At 35.6% G+C, this 17,023-nt stretch overlaps 1 protein-coding gene across 1 annotated transcript in view; it reads right to left on the bottom strand.

Annotated features, from left to right (window-relative positions):
* The window catches only part of LOC140894686 (uncharacterized), a 39,640-nt gene extending 23,181 nt beyond the window's left edge, over window positions 1-16,459 (bottom strand). Inside the window, exons 1-12 of the mRNA XM_073303260.1 lie at window positions 16,253-16,459; window positions 9,888-9,943; window positions 9,566-9,782; window positions 9,364-9,442; window positions 8,723-8,830; window positions 6,432-6,613; window positions 4,048-4,243; window positions 3,366-3,629; window positions 2,697-2,843; window positions 2,375-2,453; window positions 2,126-2,239; window positions 1,872-2,041 (exon numbers count right to left, since the gene is read on the bottom strand). Coding sequence (XP_073159361.1) covers window positions 2,130-2,239; window positions 2,375-2,453; window positions 2,697-2,843; window positions 3,366-3,629; window positions 4,048-4,243; window positions 6,432-6,613; window positions 8,723-8,830; window positions 9,364-9,442; window positions 9,566-9,782; window positions 9,888-9,942 — 1,437 coding nt within the window. The 5' untranslated portion in view covers window position 9,943; window positions 16,253-16,459 and the 3' untranslated portion in view covers window positions 1,872-2,041; window positions 2,126-2,129. The remainder of the gene's footprint in view (window positions 1-1,871; window positions 2,042-2,125; window positions 2,240-2,374; window positions 2,454-2,696; window positions 2,844-3,365; window positions 3,630-4,047; window positions 4,244-6,431; window positions 6,614-8,722; window positions 8,831-9,363; window positions 9,443-9,565; window positions 9,783-9,887; window positions 9,944-16,252) is intronic.
* Between the last annotated feature and the right edge of the window lie 564 nt (window positions 16,460-17,023).

Below are 17,023 nucleotides of genomic sequence, written 5' to 3'. Positions count from 1 at the left end.
CAACCGAACAAAGACATATCTACCGACAGCAACCAAAGCATGAAAAGTAGTTGTATGTCAACCGAACAAGTACGTATCTACCGACGTCAAGCATATCTACCGACTGAGATATCTACCGAACTTCAAATACAAAAGGCTATACGCTACATTTCGAAAAGTCACAGTTTCCCAGATCTCAGAAAGTGACAAGACAACTGAAAAGCAAAAGGACGAAGCATTTAAGGATTTGTCTGATAAAGTGAGAAAGCCTTAAATAACATTTAATGTGAGCGACACATTGAATAGACAATTAAAGGCGCTCCAAGTACGAAATATTCAGAAAGCTTTATCAGTAGGGAAATCCTACCGTTGGACAAAGAAGAAAGACGTTGAAGACAAAGGCTATATATATCAAAGCCTCTCTAGACAAAAATACGACAGAACACAACACAACAACGCTTACTGGCTCTCGAACCCATCTTGAATACTCAACTGCTCAAAGAGAAAACCCTTAGCCTTAACAGCTTTATCCGATCTTCGAAGAGATCTTTTTTTTAAGGGTTGCTCAAATCCAGATATCGTTTGAAGAACGCTACCTGATACAAGGATTTGAGAAGTTTTAAGTCCTCGAGAGACTAAGACAATCATCATCACCATCTGAAGAAAAGTTTGATAAGAGCTTCAAATCTTATCTCTGTGAATCTAGGAGTTCCATATTAGGCATTGGATAAGTCCTAACTTGGATCGGGTGTATTGCAAGATGTTATAATAACCAAAGTCTTCTAGTGAATCCTTCCGAGGTGGAAGAAGGGGTGACGTAGGAGATTGAGCTCCGAACATCCAAGAAACATATATGTGTCTACTTACGTTATTGCATTGCATCATTCCATGGATATCATCTAGCATGTTGAGAGCTATTTCCGCACTAATCATAGTTGCTCTTATATTTCTAGCAGGCTAAAAGAAAACCGGTCAAGTGAACTAACATTTACTCAACCATATTGCATTAGATTTTAAAGACTATCTATATTGTGTGAGATAAAAGTTGCATGAGACTAACCACAATTAAGAGAATGACTCCCAACTTAAGTCTATAGTCATAGTATTTTTCAAGCAGAGTAAATGGGCCTGATTTGAAACCTGTGGCAACAATTTTAGGAACAAGCACTCGGACGAGCCTATAAAAGTCCATTCTTCAGACAATATAATACATGTTACAGCCCACACACTTGAGGTCACGAATGAATTTTCACCCTGTACATGAGGACCTTAAAAGGATTATATTTTATTTAAAAATAATATATTTTATTTCCTCATTTGCTACGTACTCTTTCTTTATTGACTAACTTCTAACTGCACCATTAACCATCCGAAACAGAGACGAATTAGCATCTGGCGGAATTTTTGGCACACATGCAACTCTTCACATCCAAACAGAAAAACATTTTCTCTTGGGAGTGAATAATTTGGAAGAAATGCCAATTGGATACCTTCAGTTAGTGTGGCCATAGTTCTGAAATTCCAAGATTTACAGCAGCATGAAATTTCTATAGAGATCTGAAAGTACTAGGAGTGCTTTGGAGTAAGAAAAGAAGATGACTTTCCAATAATCTAATTCATCACAGGTTCTCCGCAATAAGTATCATGCTTAGAATTGGAAGAGCCATTAATGGTGGAGCCTCCAACCGTGCGTAGCAATGATGGAAATCGATATATTTATTTACTTTTGTGCTACTCCTCAGATAACTGAAGGTATTTTTTCAAGACATTCATAAATTGACAAACAGGAAACTACTTTATCCTCGGAAGTTTCATTTCAAGTGAGCTGATAATGGAAAAAAAACACAAATGGGTAAACATAGACAAGGTAGGGAATTTTAATTTAATGTTACCTTTCGTTGAACTGATTCAAGAAACAAAGTCTCGCAAATTACAGGGAAAATTACATCTACGAAAGCCTCACAAGACCCTTTAGCTTTATAAATTTGAGAAAGCTTTACTTGTATTCTCCCACTATGCCACCATGATTTAGACACGTCTGAACTTGGGGCAAGGGTTGATTCTGAAAATACTACACAACATTTACTAGGAAAGTGATAAATGATAAGATTGATCTATTAAAAAAGGCCAAAAGAGAGAACTATACCTGATCATATTGGAGGTGACAGCACAGAGATTGCTTCATCTTCTCTATCTTCTTCAAGAAGAAGAGATGACAAAGTCAAGCGAGCATCAATACCATCATTAAGTTTTTGAAGAGCTGACGAAAAGTTAAAATGATAAAGTACTTCAGTGAACTAATACATAAGTAGGGCAAAGTCCATAAGCAAAAAAATGAAGCACAGAAAAGACCAGACAATTACATGTTTTAGACTTCGTTATTTAATTCACTTACCTTTGTAATAATATTTAACGGCTTGAACTCTTTTCTTCAAAGAAACACAACACCTGGCGATTTTCAAATGTAAATAGCCCTAAATTTATGATGAATTGAATACAAAAAGCCCGTTGTCAGTATCATCCTAGTGCTTTATGATATTTCTCTGAAGGGATTCAGATGCACAAGTCAGTGCACCAGCGAAAAAAAAAAAAGAACAAGCAGCAGCATGTTTGTGATCAAGACATTGAAGAAGTAAGCACCATCAAGTTTGTTTAGCTTGACAACTTTAACTTGAGAATAAGGTATTAAGCATCATGAAAATGTTAGATTTCCTTACATTATATTTATCCCCCTCTCCTTCTAACATCATATAGTACTTTAATGCGGAACCATATTGACCAACAGTCATTAGTGAGTCTGCAACGTCCATGATTAACTGAGGATGAACAGAGGCATGCTCTGGTTGTAATGCACTGAAGAAAGCCTGTGATACAATTTAGCGAACCATGATAAAAGAGCAGTGAGTTTTGCACAGATCAAGAATTGTTTGGGAAATCCACTTTATCCTGGAAGGACGAGAATAAATAGCAAATAAACTGTTTCTTTGCTCAAACTCTTCCCCAATGAAAATTTTTAGCATGTTTGTGTTGATTGAATTTGCAAGCAAAGATTATCTACTAGCATATGCAAGAAAAAAAATTAGAGAAAAAAAGGTTCAAATTGCACATGACATTCAGAAACCAAACACTTTACATTCTCACAGCTCAGGCACCTGACGCAAACGTACCAATATCTATTCAAAAACCTAGAGCAGGACCTAAGATATGGATAGATGTTTTTTTATGTTTCATTTCTCAATCTAACAAGTGCATATGAGTGAATTAAAAATTAAAAGTTGAGCCGAATTCGCAGTCCTAGTTGAGATTTAAACCACAAAAGAATCAATAATCAGTTGCAATAAGGTAAGATAATGTTAAGAGAGTGGCAATATCAGACACAGGCAAACCTCTACTTTTTCCAACTGTCTCAGATGAACATGGCAAATTCCAGCCTTGATTATTAAACTTAATGTAATTTCATTTCCAGCAGAGTGAATCTTCTGTTCATGTTCAATATGGTCAAGAACTTTGTCATATGCATCACTTTCCATGAGTATCGAAGCCAACAAATCTACTAAACTTAGAACAGTATCGCCTATGTGATTGTGATTCCTGAGATGGTCCTCCAGTATACAGACTGCTCGCTTATTTTGCCCACATTTTTTGTAAAGCTGAAACAAGAAAGAAAATTCAAGTTCATTTCTGACTTTGGAAACCCTCTCAATCAGACCTGTGATTTTGCATCCTATGTATTGCTTCAAAAGTTTATGGAACAGCAATGCACTTCAGAGACATGGAAACATTTTTTCACAAGATAAGTGCTAATAAATGTTCCATTTTGCTTTCTATTCCTTTCACTTTGAAAAGCATACTTTATTTTATTCTGCTTTGATGATATTTGAAGTTTAAACTAGATAAATTATCCGTGTGATATTATAATATGATAAAAAAGAGTTGAAATCAGCAATAATCTCTACACAATCATTGCTGCTGCTAGGAATTATTTAAGCACTCGCACTTGAGTTGAACTCAACTAAATAAATTTGATGTTTCAAAAAGCAAAATATCAACAAACAAATCAATATGAACTTGTGTAGCTATTCTAAGAACTTCAATATTATCAGGATAAAGGTGTGAGATTTGTTCATACGAATCAGCAGCCTTTTGATGCTCTCCGAGCTCAACAAAGAGAGATGCACGCTGAAACTGAAGATCAATATCTTCAGGATCTGCTGCTATTGCTTTGCCAAGACAGTAGTTTGCCTGCTTCTTGTCCCCCAGTTCTCTGCAGGTAATTTAAATCAGAAGTCAACCAACTCACTTGGTATGAGAATTTTAACTCGGCTTGGATAAATGAAAGCACATTCGACAGAACTTAGGATACTAGTTATGCAAGCAATCACAAATTTAACTTAGGAAGCATATTTGTTCAAACCAAATACAAATGGATCCAATATATCATGATATTGAATCACAAAATTTACAACTGTACAAACACATCATGAATCATAGATCCCACTAGAATTGAGTTAAATGTAGCCCAAACCCATTTGAGTTATGTTTGGTCAGCTCTACTGACCAGTTTTCACTTTTCATACTTTTAGTTCACCAAAATGTTTAATGTTCTAGACAACCGCTCACACAGAGATCAAATGGATAAACCATCTCTCTACTTTCTACTTCCCTTCAGAAGAAACTTTTTGATCATTTCAAAAAACATGCCAAGCCACACTTTTCGCATAAAGTCGTGGAAATGTAAAAAAATTTCAACTGTGGCATGAATGTATCAATGTCATCCAAGTTCATCTCCGATTCTCTTTACTTTGCATTTATCTCAAAGCAACTCTTTCTGGTGCATTTTGCATTCTTTTAATTTAATATCTGATTATGTTTTCACACCTGTAGCATCCTATGCTTATTTTTCTTTTACAATTTTCATATGTGACATGAAATTCTCTAAAGAAAAGGCTCGACATCATCTCTGCACGAAAAAGGTTCTTTCGAGACAGACTGCATATGAAAATAAATTAAATAATCTCAATTAATTTTGGACACAAACTTTACAATCAGATGAGAATTTGGTCCTTGGGCATGAAGTTACACTTTCAAATTATAAAACCTTCATTTTGCAAAAGAAGTTTTCACTCTTCTGTTATCTTGTAGTCTATTTTGTCTCAAAATGACAGGTATCAGAAACAGAACATGATTCAACTTAGTAGCAAAAATATCACAGTTCTATTATTCACCCCACAAGGAGTCTGGAACATCCCATGAAAAACTATGGATGAGATCAGAATTTTTTGGAAAAAGCTTATTAACAGTTTTTTACATTTGTATTGCTACTTTTTATGAGAAGGCGAGGTCCACAATAGTCAATCCACATAATTCAGGATAATGGTTAATGATATGATTTTTCAGATGATAACAATGACAGTCCAAAACTAAAGATATAAATAACTGTAGAACAAAAGACAAAAAAGTGCAAGACTGAACAGAAAGAATAAATTGACAAAATGGCAAACATGAGAACTGTTAACGCATAAAGAGACTTTGCTATTGACACAGTATAGCTTTAATTAAGGTTGTGTTACAAATGCGTATATAGGCCAATTTGTAATTTGTCCCTGTTGAACCAGCCAAGCTTTCTTTCAGAAAATAATTTGTTGCCTTGGACTATTCTAAAAGCATTTAATTTCACTTTTCTCATAATTAAAAATTGTGGAACCAATTATACCAAGATGAATCAATTTGCCAACCCATGTAGGTTCATTCTTCTTGACTATTCACTTCACGTTCATTCAAATGCCATTCATAAAATATTATTGGGTCAACTGGACCACTAGCATGTTGAATTTCTAGTTCTCGCCTCTCATGCAGAAATTTGTATTGTACGGTGTGGATCTTGTTTTGCAGGGTGTGGATCATATTTCAGGAATTTCATGCTTAATGGGAACTGGAGCTCAAAACAGAGATGGAAAGACTATCCAAACCTGATGATTATGTAGGACCATAGTTGGGAGTCGCTCCATATAACAATAACATATACAAACATCCATGACAATACATTGCCATAAAACTAGCTGCTTTTGTTCGGTTCTGATCTTTGGAATGCAATTACGTTTTTTATTTCACACATTCTTCAATACTCTACAACACAATCTCATGTTTCACAGTGACGACAACCCATTTCTGGAAAAATCACTCACGGAGAAAAGTACAACGAAGGGAAAAAAAATTGCATGAAGTTCAATATAAGCACATGCGCTACAACATTTTTACTTGGGTATTAAAACTTAGCTGAACAGTAACTGATCAGGCAAACAACATCAACCCAAATAAGTGAAGAACAAAATGCAAGATAATAGAACGGTGGAAATCCCAATCAAAAGCTATAACCGCCACAAATGGAATAAAAAATTAGTTAACAAGAACATCCAGAGGCTGATTGACTAAACTAAGTGAGGGAATCTTACATTGACCAAGTGACAAGGAGTTTCCACAAAGAAGCATCTCTCGGAGTCAAATGTGCTGCAATCATATAGAAATTTAAGGCCTTCTTCCTATCATTCATTGCCTTGTAAATAAGTCCAAGTTGATGGTATAGATCAGATAGATTCGGAGCAAGGCGAATCACTTCTTTCAATGCACATATGGCCTACAATATAGATTTTATATGCATTAAAAGAAAACATATAATTAATGCGTAGAAATACTCTTACCAATATCACAAATCTTTACTTAACATAACTGATTCCCTTAACTAGATTCACATACAAACAATGTTCCAAGTATGTGATTCCATAACAAATGTCATGAAACCGGAAAGAGACAAAAAGAACCAAGGTAGTGACCCAACAAAGTAACAATAATTTTGCATTTTGAACATAAGAAAGTATCAAAAAGCCATGAGGTCATTGTTGCCTAAGTTATATAGTAATAAACCAAATTCTTATTTGAATAAAGTACTAATTTAAGACATGATTAAAGAGTTGTTAATTAAGCATTGTTAATGAATCGATTAATTGAGGATCAGCATGTGGGGATCCACCGACCAATCTAATTCAGATTATCTTATCCCGAGTAATCCAACTAGACGAATGAGATTATGACACGTGTAAAGTTCGGATCTTCTAAACTAGTCCGGATATAACCTATAAATAAGAGTCGATTTCATTGGTTTCCTTCACCGATTTCCCTCGTCTTCTCTCTCGAGTTCTAGCCATATACCCAGTCTAGTGTTGGGAAGCTTCAAAGCTAGTGTAGGCTTGAGGAGGGGTCACCATCAGATCGAGACGTCGTCAGCGGGCTAACGACGGACGCAGATATAACCCTAAAGTTTTCAGCAGTGAGTTAAGAAGCATATTTAGTAATTTTGGATCTGGTATGATAGTAATTTCAATATGTTGGTATTGTTTAGGTTCAGACGAGTAGACTTTTATAGATTGTTTAGTGAGTTACATGATATACTGACTAAGATATCCAAGCATAGTATACAGACGTATATATTGCATTCTTATCGGTTGCATTATTCATGATTTACTGTTTTGGCATCTTATGCATGACATATCATGTTGGATCTGATATCTTTGAGATATACCACGTTTGTTGGGGACGCTCAGCCCTGTTCTGTATTGTGGACGGTTGGGTATCAAGAGTTACAATGTCCGACGAGACCCGCGGGCTCTGATGACCCTAAACATTGTAGGTCCACGTCTTGTTGATGAGTGTGGGAGCCAAAATATGCCTAGGGCAGATCAAAGACTACAACACATCTGGACTGAGCATGAGTTCTAGACTTGATCCTTGATATCCGAGTATATTGCATCATCATATCGACTTGTAAACTCGTATTTTCTCGTATTGGGCGATTTTCACTCACGTCCTTGTTTTCATCTTGGACACCCCACTCCACAGGGCAGGTCTCAGGTTGAACGGATCGGACAGTCAGGGCAATGGCTAGAGCAATTAAGTTCTCGATGGTGATCCGATTGAAGTTTATTTGGTTTCTCGCATTCTCGTGCAGGATTGTGATTACTGTTATGATTATATTAATGTATAAGGCTGGGATTGTCTTCTGTTTTTGTTTGGGGTTGTAAAAGTATCTAAGTTGCTTCCGCTGTTTATTTGATGTTGTTAAATTTAATTATGCGTGATTATTACTCTGTTTAGTAGTGGCTCGGGTAAGGGCGCTACATATATAGAGAGAAGAATTTTGCCAAAATTATCTGAGGACATCAAAGCCCTGTAAATCATCGTTCCCTAAGTTATAGGGAATCAAAAATTTTGCCAAAATTATCTTATGACATCTCATTCTAGAACATTTACAAAGAACATATACCGAAACTTCTACAATTACCAAAACTCAACATTATTCAGGAAATTCCACAATCTATCCGGAATTTGGAAAATTTACTAGCGTAACAACCTTAAAGATTTCCATCCCAAGTCTACCAACATTTTTTGGTTCACAATAAGTTGTTGATATATCCTTCGCTAATATGTAACAATTTACTTTGTCAATGACATTGTTGTAGAATTCAGAAATTAGTGTGGATGAGAATCAGAAACTCCACCCGTTTCTCAAGAAAGGCCCAATAAAGCAATTTTCAGCTCCAAAAATCAAAACAAAAATGTTACTATTCCTTCTTCATTGGCAGAAATTTAATTGGAAAATAACAGTCAGGTCCCATAATATATTGGAATATGGAAGATTGAAAAGCATCTATGACAAAATTGGAGTCAGATGGAGTGAGAGAGGAAATACCTCTTCAAAATGGCCATGTGCATAGTGGAGTGTTGCATCACCAAGTTTTTGAGTCACCTCTGGGTTGACTTTGTTCTTTGATCCCTTCTTCCTTCCCCTTTGTTTAGACTGATATCAGTGACAAAATTAAGTGTGTACAATACATTCTCATACTGTAACAAATTAATTTTAAGGACATTTTAACGATATCCAGAATATACTTCATTTCAGTTATGCAACAGTGCAGTTCAGGCTTCTCTCCAAAAAATATTAAAGATCACCAAGAAAGAAAACAGCTAGTCAGCTACAATGGAACTAATGAAGAAATTATAGCAACAAACCACTAACTCTTGGATATAAAATATACAAACGCCTATGATCCTGATTTCAAGTTGAGAATCCAAAAGGCACCATGAATTCACAGTTTATAGTGCAATGGCACCACCAGAAATCATTGTAACCAGTGAGACGGTAGTGGTACTGAAGTGTAACTCCCAACTATATGATAAGGGGCAAGATCAATCATTGAATTTACGTCAAAATGAAGTTTCAAGAAAATGTCACAGGATATCACTATACCGGGAATCATAGATTTAAATTGATCGGATACACATAATGAGAAACACATTGGAGCTTACACTAAGTAATAAACTTGTTGATACCTTTGTTGACCTTTTCTTCATACCGAAGTTGATGGTCTCCATTATATCCTCAAAGCTTGCTCCAAGAAACTCCTCCTGCCTAAACATTTTCGCTGGAATTTACTAATTTTTTGAGTAAGAAATGAAACTCATTGATAAATAAAGAATCATGAAATAAAGCAAAGCAACATGGAACTGTCACAACTCAAAATAGGTTAAATACCATATTTCGCGATCAAGAGTGCAGCGCTTCTTGTCTGCCAGGATCTCATAGTCATTTTTCATCTGTTCAAGTCGCTGATAAGGCTGAAGCTCAGAGGCATTGTCCTCTTCGACAAATGTAATAGGGTTTGTTTCCCCTTGAAACAGGAATGTGCCCTCTTCATCATCATCAGTAGTTTCGCCTTCTTCGCAAGCCTCGTTGACTTCAACATCTTGTTCTGATTTCATAGAGTGTTCAACAATATTAAATTGTGCGTCAGAAAATAAAATTGAGTTATTACTAGAGCTGCAATCCATAGTAGAAACTCTCTCGGAATACTAACCATTCGCATCGTAGACATCCATTGTTGAATTTTCTCCCACGTTCTCAGCCCCCATTCTGAACGTCAATACCACCACTAATTTGTTAAAACTTAACCACCCAAAAGACAATGTATAGCTGAATAGTTTTCTTGCATTACTGGCAAAATGCTCTACAAAAAACAAATCTAGGGTGAGGCGATAACCATATTGTTATGATCTTAAGTCCATGGTGCTTAAAGGGTGATTTTGTCATGAGCTGTAATATATTGGGTCAAACCCATTATGTCGTTAGGAATGAGAATTCTAGAAGGAGTGCCTTGGGAAAGGGCAAGGGTAGTATAATAGGGGCTGGTTGCATAGAGTTAAGGATACTGATGAATTCCCATTGTGAGTTTTACTAGCCAAAGCTAGGGAGGAACGAAAGTTCTTGTACAGAGATTATTCTCTAGGTTTAATTCGGCATATTTTTACTCGATTCTCAATTATCTCTTCATATAAATTGAGTTCATAACATTGGTCCGACCTGCCGGATTTCTAGGATCACCGATTCACGATGGCCAGCACAGGAGCAGATGCGAAGTTAGAAGCTATTGAGCATTCGGTGAGGGGGTTTCAGAAGAGTATGTTGCAGGTGCAGGGTAAGCTAGATAGGATTGATCAAGCTCTCGGAGGCCTTAGTGAACTGAAGGTGTTGATGGAACAGTGGGTCAAGGGTAATGAAAAATTGGTGAATAGAAAATTGGGAGATGAAGCAAACCAACAAGGAGACAATATCAAGTGTTTGAAGGAGAAATTGGTGAATAGAAAATTGGGAGATAAATCAAACCAACAAGGTGAACAGCGGTGAAGGTGAATCATGAGTTGCTCTATCAAGAACAAGAATTGGAAGGTAGAGGTGCTTACGAAAAAGTGAATTCTGACGCAATTGATGAGATCAAGCAAGCGGAAGAGGGGAACAATGACCCATGCGAGCTCTCAAAAGGCAGACGACCAAATATTGAAGCAAAGCAAACATGGCCAGGAGACTATATGGCAGTCCCTGGATTGCTTCCGAAGGAGCAGAGCTCCAAAATCTCTATGGATTTGAAGGCTGACACCATAGTGAAGAGGGAACAGATGCATAACTTCACGGCAAACATTAACACAATAAGCCCGAGATTCCTTGCGATGCCATGGGGTCAAACGAAACTTCGGGAAAAGACAGACGAGCGACTTACCATGGAGCTGATCAAACGTTACAGTGGCTGGAAAACCATGAATGATGGATACGCGACATTGATCCAGGGCCGGATGATGAAAGAGAAGCCGTTCAGATGGGAAGCTAAGGCAGTGTATCTGCAGGCTTTGATGAGAATGGATGATGGCGAGGAGCGGTACGTGGGTGATGTGATTGTTGGGCCCAGAGATGAAATATGGGGAAGGTTAAAAGCCCAAGACCTTACTATAATTGTAAAGACCAGGCAGTCGAGACTTGGGACTGAGAAGAAAAGATTTGGTTATTCCAACCATTTGGTGATCTTGTTGGGCCCAAATAGTCCCATCTATAAAAATATTAATTACATTAATTTGGCCCGAATAAGCAGTGAGCGTTCAACCAAAACCCACACATGTTGGGTCATCGGCGTCGGCGAACACGTATACCAGGAAAAGAAGGGAGTCAATACTGGCTCTTCGAACCTGTGCAGGATACGGTGGCACTCGGAGGAATTGAAGCCTGAGATCGGGAATACTAAAGCTACGGTGTGTTGTTTATGTCACGGAAATGCTGGGTAAATCTCATATCATGGCCACAATCGGTATTGGAGCGGAATTATAGGTGGCCCACGAACTGACTTAGCCTAAAGGTTGGCCGAACAAAAGTCGAAGGAGGATGAGGGAAAGGACTTTAGTGATGAAAATACTGGAGATCTCTTGGGCCAAGGGGTTTCACCTGGGCTGGGCCAGGAAGTACTCAACGCTTCAACACCTTCTAAATTGAAGTTTTATCGTGTCATGTTAAATGCCACAATTTTTTGAAATTTTAAATTCATGAGGTAATCGGCAGGGACTGGAGAAGACTATCGTTTCCAGATAGAAGGTGGGAAACGGGCGCAACACAAGTAAGGGGTATGGTGGACGAAAAATTGAGCTCTTCTTCTATCAAAACAAGAATTGACAGTGGGATGGAGGAGGGAGCCTACAGCCCAACTACTGTGATGGGGCAAAGCATTGGTGAAAGAAATTCCATGGCTGATGCAACAATTAAAGTAATGAAATTTCTTGGTTATACTGTCCAAGGCCTATATACGACAGAAAGGACACTATGCAATATGGTTGATGATGCTGGAAATGACTTAGGAAATCAAAATGCTATTTGCTTATGGAAAATGTCAATGGACAGGGAATTAGTATTATCAATGAAGCCAACTACTGGAACTTCACGGAGTATCGATTATCGGGATATGATTGGATGCACATTGTTATAGTGGGCTTCATTATTTGTCAAGGAAGGTGTTCAAGTTCAACTCATCGCAGAAACACTTCATAACTCCAGTTTTGAGGAAAAGACTGTTTTTCAAAATGGTGGTATTGTTATGATCTTAAGTCCATGGTGCTTAAAGGGTGATTTTGTCATGGGCTGTAATATATTGGGCCAAACCCATTATGTCGTTAGGAAGAGAATTTTAGAAGGAGTGCCTTGGGAAAGGGGCAAAGGTAGCATAATAGGGGTTGGTTGCATAGAGTTAAGGATACTGATGAATTTTCATTGTGAGTTTTACTAGCCAAAGCTAGGGAAGAACGAAAGTTCTTGTACAAAGATTATTCTCTGGGTTTAATTCGGTATATTTTTACTCGATTCTTAATTATCTCTTCACATAAATTTAGTTCATAACAATACCATAATTGAGCATGCAAAGAATGAACTTTGATTCAAGTAAGTCTCGCTTCACACGACATATAGTTAAAACATAGGGAATCTCAGAGTTTTGAGTGGCACAAATCTGGTTCTAAACTCGAGATTCAAGGCTTAGATTGAAGCTTGCAGAGCGAGGAACAAAACCCTAAACTAATTTCCGTTTTCCGGCAGGCGTTGGCACCTATTCGGAGATTTTTTTAAAGAGGAAAAAGGGTGATTGGATTGATGGTCTTCTCTTTTTTATTGACGTACGTGCACGAATATCAAGAACCTCTTGGTCTCATGGCATGAGAACACAAAATTAATAATAATTTTTATTTATTTAACTATTTTTAAATTTCAAATTATTTGAAAAAATTAATATAGTTTGAAATACGGAATACCTAATAAAATAATATTGTTTTAATTACTACTTATGGTTACTATTATTAACCCAAAATAAATTTATTTTTTCTCTATAAATTTATTAAATTTTTTATTGAAATTAAATATAATTTAAAAAAAAATTCATCACACACATCGTGTGTATGCAAAAATGTTATGTATATTAACGTCCCAGTGGGACATGGCTCATGGATCAATAAAATAAAAAAATATTATGAGTTATATTTATTTAATACTAATACTAATATTAAATTAATATAATATAATATTTAATTAAAAATATTTGATTTTATGATGATATTATATAAAATAATGATACATGTTTATCCGAGGGTGTCTCCAGAAAATTGAATGTTTAAGGTTAATTTAAGATCTATATAAAAACAGCCTTAAAAAAAGATTGATATAAAAAATCTTTATTAAATATAAAATATTACATACGAACTAATAATAAAAGGGCAATTTGCTCAAAAATCCCCAAATGCAATCATGTTTTACTTTGGGGTCCCTAGTCATAAAATGTGGTACAAAACAATACAAGATGTGGTACAAAACCATATAAGATATGGTACAAATTAACAAAAATTGTGGTATAAAAAAATGGCTAGGGAGTGCAGAGCAAAACATGTTTGCATTGGGGATTTTTGAGCAATTTGCACATAATAAAATGAACAATATGATAACCAATATCTAATTTAATGATTTGGGTGTCAATTCGGGTGGGTCGGGTGAGTTCGGGTCGAATTGGCGAAAATATGATTTAAAAAATTCACAACCCGAACCCAACATGAACCCGAATCAACCCTAAAATGGTCAACTCGAACCCGGCTAACCCGAACCAACCCGATTTTATTTTTTTATTTTTTAAAAAGTAATAATTAAATAAAATTCAAAACACACAATAATAATTGTAATATCTATTTTAAACACATAATAACAAAATGTAAACTTATATATAATTTAAATTTGAAAGTTTAGTTTTAAAAAATTTAAATTATATTTACTACAAAAAATTAAAAAATATTTTAAAAAATAAAAATTTTACAAAATGAACATTAAATGACGAAAATTTTTAAAATTTTACGAAATAAACATTAAATGACGAAAATTTATTATATCAATTTACAATAAATTTATTTTAAACATACAACGTATGTAAAATGTAGCAAATTTTTCTTAATTTTATATAAAAATAATAATAATAAAATGTTTCGGGTCATTCGGGTATTTGACCTGGACCCAAAACCTCGCAACCTAACTCGATATTTTTAAATGTCCAGAAACTTCAAACAATCACTTAATAATTCATCTATATTTCATTCATAGTTGTATTAATTTCCAAAATCTAACTTGTCAAATTTATTATCCAAAATTTCAACTATTCAACTCACTATTATTTTCTAACTCCATAATGGTATCCAAAATCTCAAATTTGTCGAGAATCAACAAAGTTTCTTAATTCAATACAATACCTATAGTCATCGGAATTAAAAAATTGAATCAATTTTCAAAATATTCAACTAAAATTCTCGAAATTCAAACCCTAAACTAATTTCCGTTTTCCGGTAGGCGTTGGCACCGATTCGGAGATAAATAAGAAAAAAGGTGATTGGATTGGGACTGGGGAGATGGTTTTCTCTTTTTTATTTGTTTTGACGTACGTTCACGAATATCAGGAACCTCTTGTTTTCATGGCATGGGAACACAAAATTAATAATAATATTTATTTATTTAACTATTTTTAAATTCAAATTGTTTGAAAAAATTAATATAGTTTGAAATACGGAATACCTAATAAAATAATATAATTTTAATTACTACTTATGATTACTATTATTAACCCAAAAAAAAATTATTTTTTCTCTATAATTTATTAAATTTTTTATTGAAATTAAATATAATTTTAAAAAATAATTCGTCACACACATCGTGTGTCTGCAAATATGTTATGTATATTAACGTCCCAGTGGGACATGTCTCATGGATCAATAAAATAGAAAAATATTATGCGTTATATTTATTTAATATTAAATTAATATAATATAATATTTATTTGAAAATATTTGATTTTATGATGATATTATGTAAAATAATGATACATGTTTATCCGAGGGTGTCTCCAGAAAATTGAATGTTTTAGGTTAATTTAAGATCTATATAAAAAAAAGCCTTAAAAAAAGATTTATATAAAAAAGCTTTATTAAATATAAAAATATTACATACGACTTAAGCCCAATTTGAACCGACACGACCCGACATCTTAAACTTAATCTAAGACCAGATCCCGGACAGCCTATGCCACCCGAACTAACCACTTGAACCGGTTTCCTAACAGCTCGTGACGACTACACAAAAATCTGCACTATACCCCGCTTAACTTAACCCCTTACAAACCTTTCAACGATTGTCTAACCCAACTTACGACCTTCGAGACACTCCTTAGGACTCCCTTTTGACCAGCAAAGGACCCTCGAACCAAGCCTCATGCCCGAAGCTAGCTCAAGTCATTAATTAGTCCGAGTTGCCTCACCCGGCCTACCCGAACACCACGACCAAGTTCTTAACCAACAAATCTCCAATTCCAGCCCTTCCCACCTATCTAAAACTCATCCAAAACCACATTTGCATCCCCTTTCATCCAACATGGGCAGCCCCCAACATCATTCATCCAAATTTTTGGAGATCAAGTCCAAACGCCATACATTAACAAGCTGAATTTCCGACTTTCAATATGAAACTTCAAGAATTAATCAATTCTCAATACACAACTCATTTTCACTCCAAAATACATGCTAATTTCGAAACACGACATGAACTCATTCTGAATTTTTTTTGAAAAATTTGAAATCAAGCTTGAATCAACCAAGTCTCCACTTCAAATCAATCCACAACTCATTTTAACAACAATATGCATGAAGAATTCGAAAATACAATCTATCCCACCAATAATATTCTGAAATTTCGAAAATTATACATAAAATCCTACTGAAATTTCAATAAATTCGAAACATAGGTTAAAAATTAGGGAAAAATCGATTTAGTAACAAGAATGGGGCATTAAACATAATATCTTTGCTGGGAGTCAAAAGAGTAGCTTATACTTGCCTCAATCTTCAAAAAACTCAAGAAAGGAGATGGAGAAGGGGCTGGAAAACGGGAACATCAGCTGCTACAACTTCATAAGGTTGAGCTCCGGTCGGCAAGGAGGAGGGACGGCGGTGGCGCGGTGGGTTTCCGAGGAGGAGGGAAGAAGCCGATGGATTAGCCCAGAAGAAGGAGGAGGAGGCGTGTTGTTTGATAATTTGGGGCCAGGGTTTGCTTCATTTATTTGTTTTATGTTCTGTTTGGTAGGTAGGATTAGAGTTGATTATTCAAGATAGTCAAACGTTCGATTGATTTTTTTGGTTTGGTTGGGATAACCTAAGCCCGTGATTGGGCCACTGTTTATCCATGAAAAAGGGGGAAATAAATCCAAGGCGCGCATGTGGTATTAGAGTCCTCATATGAACAATAAATATGATATACATACGAATTTACTTATCTACCCTTCTCTCTAACCTCACTCATTTTTACTTTTCATTTTTCATTTCGTTAAGGGCGGCCGCCGCTGCAAAAGAAATTGAGCTTCTTCATATTTTCTAATCAAATTTGTCTAGGTATAGAAAAAATTTCCATATTGTGATGTAGAAGTCGGCGGTGGAGTAGGTCAAGTTGGAATCGATTTATTTTTTAGAGCAAATTTCAGGGGATTTACCAACTAATCGAGCCATAGCCTACACGTTTTTTCAAAAACAAAATCTTTAACAATACTAATTAACGAGAACAACAAGAAGCGCGATACATGAATTATTGTAGAAATGCGCAGATTTGAACGAA

This window comes from Henckelia pumila, chromosome 4, assembly GCF_033568475.1.
Source record: "Henckelia pumila isolate YLH828 chromosome 4, ASM3356847v2, whole genome shotgun sequence".
In the NCBI taxonomy this organism is placed as follows: Eukaryota; Viridiplantae; Streptophyta; class Magnoliopsida; order Lamiales; family Gesneriaceae; genus Henckelia; species Henckelia pumila.
The sequence above is the reverse complement of the archived record's forward strand: the minus strand, read 5'-3'. Positions and strand labels throughout refer to the sequence as shown.